General features: G+C 37.5%; 1 protein-coding gene across 10 annotated transcripts in view; it reads left to right on the top strand.

The window, feature by feature from the left end:
• The window catches only part of STK31 (serine/threonine kinase 31), a 142778-nt gene that overhangs the window by 112034 nt on the left and 18155 nt on the right, over positions 1-12589 (top strand). For all 10 annotated transcript variants that reach the window (XM_050783123.1, XM_050783122.1, XM_050783113.1 and 7 more), the window contains one exon: positions 5943-6011. In XM_050783123.1, coding sequence (XP_050639080.1) covers positions 5943-6011 — 69 coding nt within the window. The remainder of the gene's footprint in view (positions 1-5942; positions 6012-12589) is intronic.

The raw sequence follows: 12589 nt of genomic DNA on the forward strand, positions 1-12589 counted from the left end.
GTGTCCCAGCTGCTCCATTTGTGGCTAAAAGGGGCCAAGGTACAGCTCAGGCCGTGGCTTTAGAAGGTGCAAGCCCCAAACCTTGGCAGCTTCCACGTGGTTTGAGCCTGAAGGTGCACAGAAGTCAAGAATGGTGGTTTGAGAACTTCCACCTAGATTTCAGAGGATGTATGGAAATGCCTGGATGTCCAGGTAGAAGTTTTCTGCATGGGTGGAGCCCTTAGGAGAGCTTCTGCCAAGACAGTGTAAAAGGGAAATGTGGGGTCGGAGCTCCCACACAGAGCCCCCACTGGTGCACTGCCTAGTGGAGCTGTGAGAAGAGGGCCACAGTCCTCCAGACCCCAGAAGGTTAGATCCACTGACAGATCGCACAGTGTGCCCAGAGAAGCCACAGACACTCAATGCCAGCCCGTGAAAGTAGCTGGAAGCAGGACTGTACCCTGCAAAGCCACAGGGGCAGAGCTGTCCAAAGCCATGGGAGCACACCTCTTGCATCAGTGTGACCTGGAGGTGCAACATGGAGTCAAAGGAGATCATTTTGGAGCTTTAAGATTTGACTGCCCCGCTGGATTTTGAACTTGCCTGGGGCCTGTAGCCCCTTTGTTTTGGCCAGTTTCTCCCATTTGGAACAAGTGTATTTACCCAATGCCTGTACCCTCATTGTATTGAGGAAGTAACTGACTTGCTGTCGATTTTACAGGCTCATAGGCAGAAGGGATTTGCTTTATTTCAGATGAGACTTTGGACGGTGGACTTCTGAGTTAATGCTTAAATGAGTAAAGACTTTGGGGGACTGTTGGGAAGGCATGATTGGTTTTGAAACGTGAAGACATGAGATTTGGGAAGGGCCAGGGGTGGAATGATATGGTTTAGCTGTGTCCCCACCCAAATCTCACCTTGAATTTTAATAATTCCTGTGTGTCAAGGGCAGGCCCAGGTGGAGATATTTGAATTATGGGGTGGTTCCCCCATACTGTTCTTATGACCTTAGCCCTATACCTGCATGTATATTTAAAGTTGTCTGGTTTCATAGAACCAACACCCTCATGGAAATAAACTGGCATGATTTTCATCAGTGCTTCAGTAATCTGTTTATTCTTTATATCAGAAAGGTGAAAGTAAATGTATCAAGTATTTTTTTGTTTCTGGGAGGACTCATAAGATATCCCATAAGCGTGGTAATAGCAGTTTTTATTCCACTTATTTCCTTTTAAAATGACAGTAAAGAGCTCCGTGAGTAAATATATTGTCTGATTTTCTACTCTTACATATTGTTGATTAAGGTCTTTTAAAAACTTTATTTTTAAATTAACCTGTACAATGGACTTTTTTTGGTATACATTCTATGAATTTTAACACACCTGTAGATTAGTGTAATCACCACCACCACAGTCAGGATGCAGAACAGTTCCATAACCCAGAAAATTCCTGTGTGCCATCCCTTTGTAGTCACAACCTTCTCCCAATCCTTAAACGCTGGCAACCACTGATCTTTTATCACCGTGTTTTCTGCTTTTAAGAATGTCTCACACATAACAGTATGAACCTTAAATGTAAGTGGGCTAAATGCCCCAATTAAAAGACACAGACTGGCAAATTGGATAAAGAATCAAGACCCATCGGTGTGCTGTATTTAGGAGAACAATCTCACATACAAAGACATACATAGGCTCAAAATAAAGAGATGGAAGAATATTTACTAAGACAATGGAAAACAAAAAAAGCAGGGGTTGCAATCCTAGTCTCTGATAAAACAGAATTTTAACCAACAAAGACCAAAAAAGTCAAAGAAGGGCATTACATAATGGAAAAGGGATCAATGCAACAAGAAGAGCTAACTATCCTAAATATATTTGCACCCAATACAGGAGTACCAAGATTCATAAAACAAGTTCTTAGAGACCTACAAAGAGACTTAGACTCCCACACAATAACAGTGGGAGATTTTAACAGCCTACTGTCAATATTAGACAGATCAACGAGACAGAAAATTAACAAGGATATTCAGGACTTGACCTCAGCTCTGGACCAAGCGTACATAATAGACACCTACAGAACTCTCCACCCCAAGTCAACAGCATATACATTGTTTTCGGCACCACGTCACACTTATTTTAAAATTGGCCACATTATTGGAAATAAAACACTCCTCAGCAAATGCAAAAGAATGGAAATCTCAACAGTCTCTCAGACCACAGTGCAGTCAAATTAGAACTCAGGATTAAGAAACTCACTCAAAATTGCACAACTACATGGAAACTGAACAACCTGCTCCTGAATGACTACTGGGTACATAATGAAATGAAGGCAGAAACAAATAAATTCTTTGAAACTAATAAGAACAAAGACACAAGGTACCAGAATCCCTGGGACACAGCTAAAGCAGTGTTTAGAGGGAAATTTATAGCACTAAATGCCCGCAGGAGAAAGTGGGAAAGATCTAAAATCGACACCCTAACATCACAATTAAAAGAGCTACAGAAGCTACAGCAAACAGATTCAAAAGTTAGCAGAAGACAAGAAATAACTAAGATCAGGGCAGAACTGCAGGAGATAAGAGACATAAAAAACCCTTTAAAAAATCAATGAATCCAGGAGCTGGTTTTTTGAAAAGATTGACAAAATAGGTAGACCACTAGCCAGACTAATAAAGAAGAAAAGAGAGAAGAATCAAATAGACACAATAAAAAATGATAAAGGGGATATCACCACTGTCCCACAGAAATCCAAGCTACCATCAGAGAATACAATAAACACCTCTATGCAAATAAACTAGAATATCTAGAAGAAATGGAAAAATTCCTGGACACGTACACCCTCCCAAGACTAAATAAGAGTTCGAATCTCTGAATAGACCAATAATGTGTTCTGAAATTGAGGCAGTAATTAATAGCCTACCAACCAAAAACAGTCCAGGACCAGACAGATACACAGGCAAATTCTACCAGATGTACAAAGAGGAGCTAGTACCATTACCATTCTTTCTGAAACTATTCCAGAGGGACTCCTCCCTAACTCATTTTATGAGGCTGGCATCATCCTGGTACCAAAACCTGGCAGAGACACTACAAAAAAGGGAAATTTCAGGCTAATCTGATGAACATTGATACAAAAATTCTCAATAAAATACTGGCAAACTGAATTCAGCAGGACATCAAAAAGCTTATCCACCATGATCAAGTCGGCTTCATCCCTGGGATGCAAGGTTGGTTCAACATAAACAAATCAGTAAACATAATGCCTCACATAAACAGAATCAGTGACAAAAACCACATGATTATCTCAATAGATGCAGAAAAAGTCTTTGATAAAATTCACCACCCTTTATGCTAAAAACTCTCAATAAACTAGGTATTGATGGAAAGTATCTCAAAATATTAAGAGCTATTTATGACAAACCCACAGTGAATATCATACTGAATGGGCAAAAACTAGAAGCATTCCCTTTGAAAACTGGCAGAAGACAAGGATGCCCTCTTTCACACTCCTATTTAACATAGTATTGGAAGTTCTGGTCAGGGGAATCAAGCAAGGGAAAGAAATAAAGTGTGTTCAAATAGGAAGAGAGGAAGTCAAAGTCTGTCTGTGTGCAGATGACATGAATGTATATTTAGAAAACTGTATCATTTCAGCATAAAATCTACTTTAGCTGATAAGCAACTTCAGCAAAGTCTCAGCATACAAAATCAACGTGCAGAACTCACAAGCATTCCTATACACCAATAATAAAGAGCCAAATCATGAGGGAACTCCCATTCACAATTGCTTATCCCATTCACAATTGCTACAAAGAGAATAAAATGCCTAGGAATACAGCTAACAAGGGATGTGAAGGACCTCTTCAAGAAGAACTACAAACCACTGCTCAAGGAAATAAGAGAGGATACAAATAAATGGAAATGTTTTCTCTCTGATCAGGCTGAGTAAATTGTGTTGAACTATTCTGAAGTTCACTGATTTTGTCTTCTATCATCTCTGTACTTTTCAATTTATTCCATCCAGTTTTAAGATTTTGGTTATTGTACTTTGTAGTTCCCTAACTTTCATGCGATTCTTTTAAATAATTTTTTTCTTTGCTGAGATTTCTTTTTATTTACCTTAGAGAAATTATAATTGCTTGTTGAAGCATTTTATGACCATTGCTTCAAAGTTCTTGTCAAGTAATTATGTGATTCATCTTGGTGTTGATTGCAGTTTCTCGCTGAAGTTGTGGTTTTCCTGGTACTTTGTATAACAAATGATTTTTAATTTTATCCTGGACATTTTGGATATTATTTTAGTAGATTCTGAGTCCTCCTGAAAATTTTATTTTAGCAGGCAGTCACCTTGTTTAGGTTTAAACAGAGGTCCTGGACTACTTTTTGAACTGTGGTTTTAACGACAATCTAATTTTTAGAAACTTTTCAGTTATATTTTGATCTGCTTGAGTTGTTGCATACTGTTGGGCCTCCCGTGGTCCCTGCTGATGGTATTTGAAAGAATGAAAGGGAGTTTTCAAGACTGAGCTGCCTAGTGCTTCTAAATATGGGAATGCAGACTCTGGTCTATGGGATGAAGCTTCTTGAGCTGGGTGCTAGTTGTGGCAGGATCTCTCCTTTCCTATGACAGATGCAGAATACCTCCAGAACCATCCCTTGTTATGGTGGGATCCCCCTACTTATGGGCATCAGAGTGTATTTACTGGACCAGCTGCTTGTGGCGTGGTTTCCCTTTGTTGGTGCCTGTGGCCTCGTTGGTGTCTCAGGTGGTGCTGCTGCTGAGGATGGTGAATGCTTCCCCTGGCTGCTTATTGACAGTGAGGTTTCCAGTTGAACCTTCTTGCTGTTTCTCCTGGCCTCACCTGGTGGTGTTGATGGCAATCCTATTAAGTTCAAGAGAGGAATGAATCTACCTGGGCTGCTTTCTGTTGCAGGCTTAGGAGTTGGGAAACATCAGATCTGGATCACTTTTTTTTTTTTTTTTTCAATTGGGAGGGTTATAAGACAACCTGTTACTATGTTGTTCCTCTAATCCTGGGGTCTTCAACTAGTTTTTCTTCCTTTTTTAAACCGTTCAATGTTTTCCTTTGGTTATATTTTCTGGTATTTTCAGGTTTTATAATTGTAATTAATGGAGAGGAACAGGAAGAGACCAAAAGCCCTTCTGCTCATTTTTTAATTGCAATGGGTGGAACTTATTTGGATTTGGATTTAAATAAACTAAAAAGGTAAACTAATTTGATACGAGATTACTCAAATTTTGAAAGCTAGGTATTTTGTATAAAAGTATTTTTCTTATGATATGTGTAAAAATAAGATTGTCTCTTAGAGATATGTACTAACATGTTTATAGGTGAAATTATGACATGCATAGGATTTGCCTCAAAGATAATATATATGGATTTGTTCATAGGGTAAGAGTAGTCATTGGCTGATGGTTGTTAGGGCTAGGGGATGAATATGTGGGACTCAGAGTACCTTTGTGTATGTGAAAAATTCTCCATGTTTTTAAATTAAATTTAATTAATTTATTTCTTGCATCCCTCTTATCTCTGAAGCTTTTTTTAAAGTTTGGCTTACATTTCTCGAACACAGGTTAGATATTATGGTAGAAAGAAACTTGCCTGATTTATTTTCTTTGTACCTAATTTTTGAGTATTGGTGAGGCTAACATGATATATAGGCTACCACGCTTTAACACATTTTCTTATAAGGTGAAGAAATATTAAAGTGTTCATAGTGTGTACATCACCTCTGATCGGTACTTTAGGAGCCCCAGGAACCATTTGGTTGCTTGTGAACATGTAGTTACAATGAAAGTGCTTTTACCCGTAAGAGAGTTAATGTGCTTTCTTTAAGTGAACTCTTTTCTAGTCACCAGGATCTGAAGTTCCAGAGTTAACTCTTCTATAGATCAGTATATTAATACATTGGACATTTATTCATTCTTACTTTCTTTCACAGCTTTCTGTTCAAAATCAGGAGTTTGAGATAAATAAAGATGGAATCCCGAAAGTGGATCAGTTTCATTTGGTATGTGACCTTTTTGACATTTACTGGTTTGAAACACATGCAGTAATATAAACTTAGATATCTGACTGAAAGTGTCCTCCAGTTTTTCTGAAAATCCAAATTAACATTTGCAATAAATGAAGTATTGGAAAAAATTCAGGTGCCCTACTTACACCACTTAATTACTACACCAGTGTTACTCTGCTGGGTTGTATGTTTGTCACACAGATTATATAAATAATCTAACAATTAGGGCAGAATATTATTTACCATGTGTTTCAAGATCATATTAGAGTAAAATTAAATGTTTTATTATAACTTAGTTTTTTATAAGTACCTAACTGTATCTTTGTCATTCACATATGTATTCAGCCAGCATATTTTGAGTAGCTATTTCTGTGACAGGAATTGAACCAGGTCCTAGGATTACAAGGATTGTGGCGTTGAGAATGAAATTAATAATTTAGAAATGTGAACAAGTAAATAATTAACATCTATAAGTTGAGTAATTAGCAAGTACTTTGGGGGTACTCCATTTACCCTGATTTGATTTTTACACATTATATGCTTGTATTAAAATATCTCATGTACTTCATAGTGTACCCATAAAGATTTAAAAAAAATGAAGCCCCTAAAAATAGTACTTTGGGGGAAGCTGAATTTTAATTCTGCAAAGAAAGGGGCAATTCAGTATGACTAGATATAAAGAGGATAAATATGACAGCAGATGAGTCTATAAGAGTATAATGATCAGCTCTGGAAGTTCTTATGCTATTTTGAGTTAGGATTACAATGAAAGAATACATATAATTTTGTTAAACTCAGTAGTTCCTTAACTTATTTGACTACAGAAATACTGTACAATACCTTCTAGTGTCCCATGAAATCATTTAAAAAAAAACACATCTTAGAAGTGATATTAAGGAGCTTTGCCACACTTCTTGGGTAGTAGTAAAAAGCATTCCAGACAACTTTTGTGGGATTATAAAACTTTGTGTTACACTTCCTGATTATCTCTGTGGAAGGGTATAACAAAGAAGGTTGACTATGGTTTACAGTTTTGAAAAGGCTATGATAAAGATTTCTTGCTATTAGATAGAAAAATACCAGAAATGCTGCATTAGAGGTTACAGATTCACCAAAAGTGCACATCCAGAACCCTTGCTCTTTCAGGTTTGATAGAAAAATTGCCTTGTACCAAGTTATCCTGAAATTTAGCTCAAACTTAAAACTTATATTACAGTTTTGTGAGTCAGGAATCTGGACACAGCTTATTTGGGATTTCTGCTTCAGTGAATTTAAGGTTGCAGTTAAGATGTTGGCTGGGCTATAGTCATCTTAAAGCTTGACTGGAGATGGCTATGCCTCTAACCTCACGTTTGTTCGTAGGATTCTGTTTCTTTCAGTTTGTTAGAATGAGGACCTCAGTTCTTCTCTAGTTGTTGGCCAGAGGTTGCCCTCAATCCTTTGCCCTGTTTCCATCATGGCAGCATGTTTCATTGAAATGTATATGCAGAGAAGGCAGTGGACTCTGTTCACTAAGACAGAAGTGACAGTTTTTTATAACAAAATCGTAAAAGTGATATCCCATAGTTTTTGATAGTATTCTCTCTGTTAGAAGCAATTCTGTAGGTCCAAGAGGAAAGAATTATGTGAAGTTATGAATAACAGAAGATTGGGGTCCTGGGGTAATCTTAGAAGTCTGCCTACTCTAAGATGTAATCTGGCTGGGTGTGGTGGCTCACACCTGTAATCCCAGCATTTTGGGAGGCCGAGGTGGGCAGATCAACTGAGGTCAGGAGTTCAGGACCAGCCTGCCCAACATGATAAAACCCTGTCTGTACTAAAAATACAAAAAAATTAGCTGGGCGTGGTGGCAGGTGCCTGTAGTCCCAGCTACTTGGGAATCTGAGGCAGGAGAATCACTTGAACCTGGGAGGCAGAGATTGCAGTGAGCTGAGATTGTGCCACTGCATTTCAGCCTGGGTGACAGAATGAGACTTTGTCTCAAAAAAATAAAAAATAAATAAAAATAATAATAATCTGCAAGTAATCATGCCTTGCTAGGCATGCTGCTAGGTATATGTATAATTGTATAATAAAAGTGAATGTAAATACACAGTCCCTGTTTAATATGGGTAGCTACTCATGGATTCAAGGATTGTGGCATTTAAAATGAAACTAATAATTTAGAAATTTGAACAAGCAAGATTTATAAATTGAGTAATAAGCAAGTTCAAATTATAAGAATCTTGACTTGTATAGTATCTGCTTCTGTGATCTGAGTCAGTTATTAGTGCTGGGAATGGGATTACCTTTATCTACATTTTGTGATCACACACAGCTGCAAAACAAGTCAAGGCTTTGTAGTCAGCACATTACAGATACCATACCACAAATGGAGAAGAATATAAATTCATGGAACCATGTAGTTGAGAGAGTTATTAGAGGATAATTAACACACCATTCCCATCCTTCAGAATCCCTCCAGTGCCGGGCGTGGTGGCTCAAGCCTGTAATCCCAGCACTTTGGGAGGCCGAGACGGGCGGATCACGAGGTCAGGAGATCGAGACCATCCTGGCTAACACGGTGAAAGCCCGTCTCTACTAAAAAATACAAAAAAAACTAGCCGGGCGAGGTGGCGGGCACCTGTAATCCCAGCTACTCGGGAGGCTGAGGCAGGAGAATGGCATGAACCCGGGTACCTGTATTGGGTTAATATATCTCCTAATCTCTCTTGAGCTATAAAGTTCCCCCAGAACTCTTTTTCTCCATGCCATGTATTGTGTGAAAAAAAAAATTTCATTTTCCATACTTTGGAGCTGGCTGATTGCATCCTTATGGTATTATTTCATAGTTCTCTTTTCCCCAATTGAAAAAGGTGGTAGATACAGAGGTTAATTAAATTTACATTCGGTTTTTACAGGCAGTATATTTTATGCATGATACTTTGCACATATAATTGTGTCATATGAGGGGGATCGTGGTGTTTGATTGTCACAGTAAGATTGATCAGTGTGTTCAGGCAGAAAATTTTATTTGTACAGGGGTATAGTTTTAGTTTTTCTGTTCCATTGGGTTGTTTATTCATGTTCCAGTGCTGCACTCATTTAACTAAAATAGGCTTTATAGTATCTTATCTGCCACCATGCCCAGCTAATTTTTGTATTTTTGGTAGAGACAGAGTTTTGCCATGTTGACCAGGCTGGTCTTAAACTCCTGGCCTCAATGATCCACCCATCTTGGCCTCCCAAAGTGCCTGCCTGGCCAGCAGTAAACAGATTATTTTCATTCAATGTGATATGTGCTTTGGTTGGAGTAATCATAAGAGGCAAATAAAAGGTATACCAAGATGTCTTCGCAGGTGGAAATAATGGAACAGCAACATTACAGGATTATTTACATGTTCTAATACAAATAATGTCCTTTGAAATAGAGGGATATAATAAATTCTGGCTCCCATAATGATGGTGATAATGATAGCAGCAGTAGAGGCGATCCTAGAGGGTGATCACTTAAAAACCAAAACCAGAAACAGCTGACTAGATGAAGAAGTTTACCCTTCCAGACAGAGAAGCTTCTGTGTGACATTTTAATAGTGTCAAATTCTGACCAGTATCCTGTTAAAAGAGGAAGAAAGGAAGTAATAAAATTTATTTGTTCTCATTTCACTTGTTTTTGAGAGATTTCAGCTATGATTTTTTTCCTTTTACATTTTTTCACCATAATTCAATTCCATTGTTTCAGTACTGGAGGCATTCCGTTTTACTAAAAAAGTACAGTCATCCCTCTGTATACACAGGGGTTTGGTACAGATAAAATCCACCCATACCCATGTCCTGCAGTTGGCCCAGTGGAACCTATGCATATGAAAAATCAGCCCTTTGTATCTGTGGGTGTTGAGTCCTGAGAATACTGTGTTTTTGATCTGTTTGCTTGCAGATGTGGAAACTGCAGATAGGGAGGGCTGACTGTACTTATTTATTTCATATTGATACATAATATTTGTACATATTTATGGGGTATATGTGATATTTTGTAATTTGTATGGAATGTGTTAATGACAAAGTCCGTATTTAGGATATCCATTATCTTGATTATTTATTATTTCTATGTTTTGGGAACATATGAAGTCCTCTCTTCTGGCTATTTTGAAATATTTAATACATAGTTAAATGGAGTCACCCTACTCTGCTATCAATCACTAGTATTTATTTCTTCTATCAACCTGGTTGTTTGTACCCATTAAACAACTCTCTTCATCCCCTTCCACGTCACCCACATTCTCTTAGTCTCTGGTATTAGTCATTCAACTCTACCTTATGAGATCAACTTTTATAGCTCCGACATATGAGTGACAATATTTGATATTTGTCTTTCTGTGCCTGGCTTAGTTCACTTTATAAAATGATTATTCCATCCTTGTTGCTGAAAATGACAGAATTTAATTCCTTTTTTATGGTTGAATAGTATTCCACATTTTCTTTATATTTCTTTAATAGCGTACCAAATTGTCTTAATCCATTTGTCCATTGATGGACACTTAGGTTTAAGTCCTTACCTTTGTAATTGTGAATAGTGCTGCAATAAACATTGAGGTGCAGGTTTCATATACTGATTTCCTTTTTATTTTGATAACTATCAAGTAGTGGGATTACTGGATTGTATGATAGTTCCATTTTTAGTTTTTTGAAAAATATTTATACTATTTTCCATCGTGGCTATACTAATTTACATTTCCACTAACTGTTCTCCACATCTTTGTGGAGATTTTTCAAAATAGTATTTTGGTATTTTTTGTCATTTTTTAAAATAGTGGCATTCTAGCTGATGTAAAATGATACCTCATTGTGGTTTTGATTTGCATTTCCCTGATGATTAGTGATATTGAGCATTTTTCATATACTTGTTGGTCATTTGTATGCTTTCTTTTGAGAAATGTCTATTTATGTCCTTTGCCTACTTTTTAATGGGATTGTTTTCCTTGCTGAGTTTCTTGTATATTCTGGATATTAGTCCTGTGTTGGATGGATAGTTTGCAAATATTTCCTTCCATTCAACAAATTGTTTCTTCACTCTGTTGATTATTTCCTTTGCTGTCCAGAAGCGTTTTAGTTAAGTATAGTCCCATTTGTCTCTTTGTTTTTGTTGCCTGTGCTTTCGAGGTCTTAGCCATAAAAATCTGCCTAGACCAGTGTCATGAAGTGTTTCCCATATGTTTTCTTCTAGTACTTTTATAGTCTTGGGTTTTACATTTAAGGCTTTAATCAATCTTGAATTGATTTTTGTATATGGTGAGAGGTGAGGGTCCACTGTTATTCTTTTGCATATGGATATCCAATTTTCCCAGCACCATTTATTGAAGTGAGTGTCTTTTCCCCAGTGTATGTTCTTGGTGCCTTTGTGAGAAATTGGTTGGCTGTAAATATGTGGCTTTATTTCTGGGTTTTCAATTCTATTCTATAGGTGCATGTATCTTTTTCTATACTAATAAAATGCTGTGTTGGGATTGAAAGATATTTTGAAGTCAGTGTGATGCCTTCAACTTTGTTCTTTTTGCTGATAATTGTTTTGACTATTTGTGCTCTTTTTTAGTTCTACATGAAATTTAGGATTTTTTTCTATTTATGTGAAAAATTACATTGCTATTTTGATAGGGATTGCTTTGAATCTGTAGATTTCTTTGGGTAGTATGGGCATTTTAACAATACCAATTCTTCTGATCCAAGAGCATGGAATGTCTTTCCATTTGTTAGCATCCTCTTCAGTTTCTTTCATCGGTGTTTTGTAGTTTTCTTTGGAGAGCTCTTCCACATCCCTGTTTAAATTTCTTCCTAGGTAATATATTTATTTTATAGCTACTATAAATGGGATTACTTTCTTGATGTCCTTCTTAGCTAGTTCCTTATTGGTTTATAGAAATGCTACCAATTTTTACATGTTGATTCTATATCCTGCAGATTTACTAGATTAATCAGATCTAAGAGCTTTTTGGTGGAGTCTTTAGATTTTTGTAGATAGCTAAGATAGCATCATCTGCAAAGAGGGACAGTTTGGCTTGCCCTTTTTAAATTTGTATTCCTTTTATTTTTCTTGTCTGGTTGCTCTGACTAGAACTTCCAGGACTGTCTTGAAGAGGAGTGGTGAAAGTGGAGATCCTTGTCTTGTTCCAGTTCTTTAGAGGAATGTTTTTCTTTTTCTTTCTTTTTCTTTTTTTGTTTTTTGTTTTTCATTTTTTTGAGATGGAGTTTCATTCTTGTTGCCCAGCTGGAGTGCAGTGGCACGGGCTTGGCTCACTGCAACCTCCGCCTCCTGGGTTCAAGCAATTCTCGTGCCTCAGCCTCCCAAGTAGCTGGGATTACAGGCACCCACCATGATGCCCGGCTTTTTTATTTTTTATTTTTATTTTTTGTATTTTTTAGTAGAGATGAGGTTTCACCATGTTGGTCAGGCCGATCTCGAACTCCTGACCTCAGGTGATCTGCCCACCTCGGCCTCCCAAAGTGCTGGGATTACAGGTGTGAGCCACTGCTCTTCGCTAGAGGAATGTTTTTCTTTTCCCTATTTAGTAATGATGTTAGCTGTGGCTTTATTTCAC

This window comes from Macaca thibetana, chromosome 3 (genome assembly GCF_024542745.1).
Source record: "Macaca thibetana thibetana isolate TM-01 chromosome 3, ASM2454274v1, whole genome shotgun sequence".
Classification (NCBI taxonomy): domain Eukaryota; kingdom Metazoa; phylum Chordata; class Mammalia; order Primates; family Cercopithecidae; genus Macaca; species Macaca thibetana.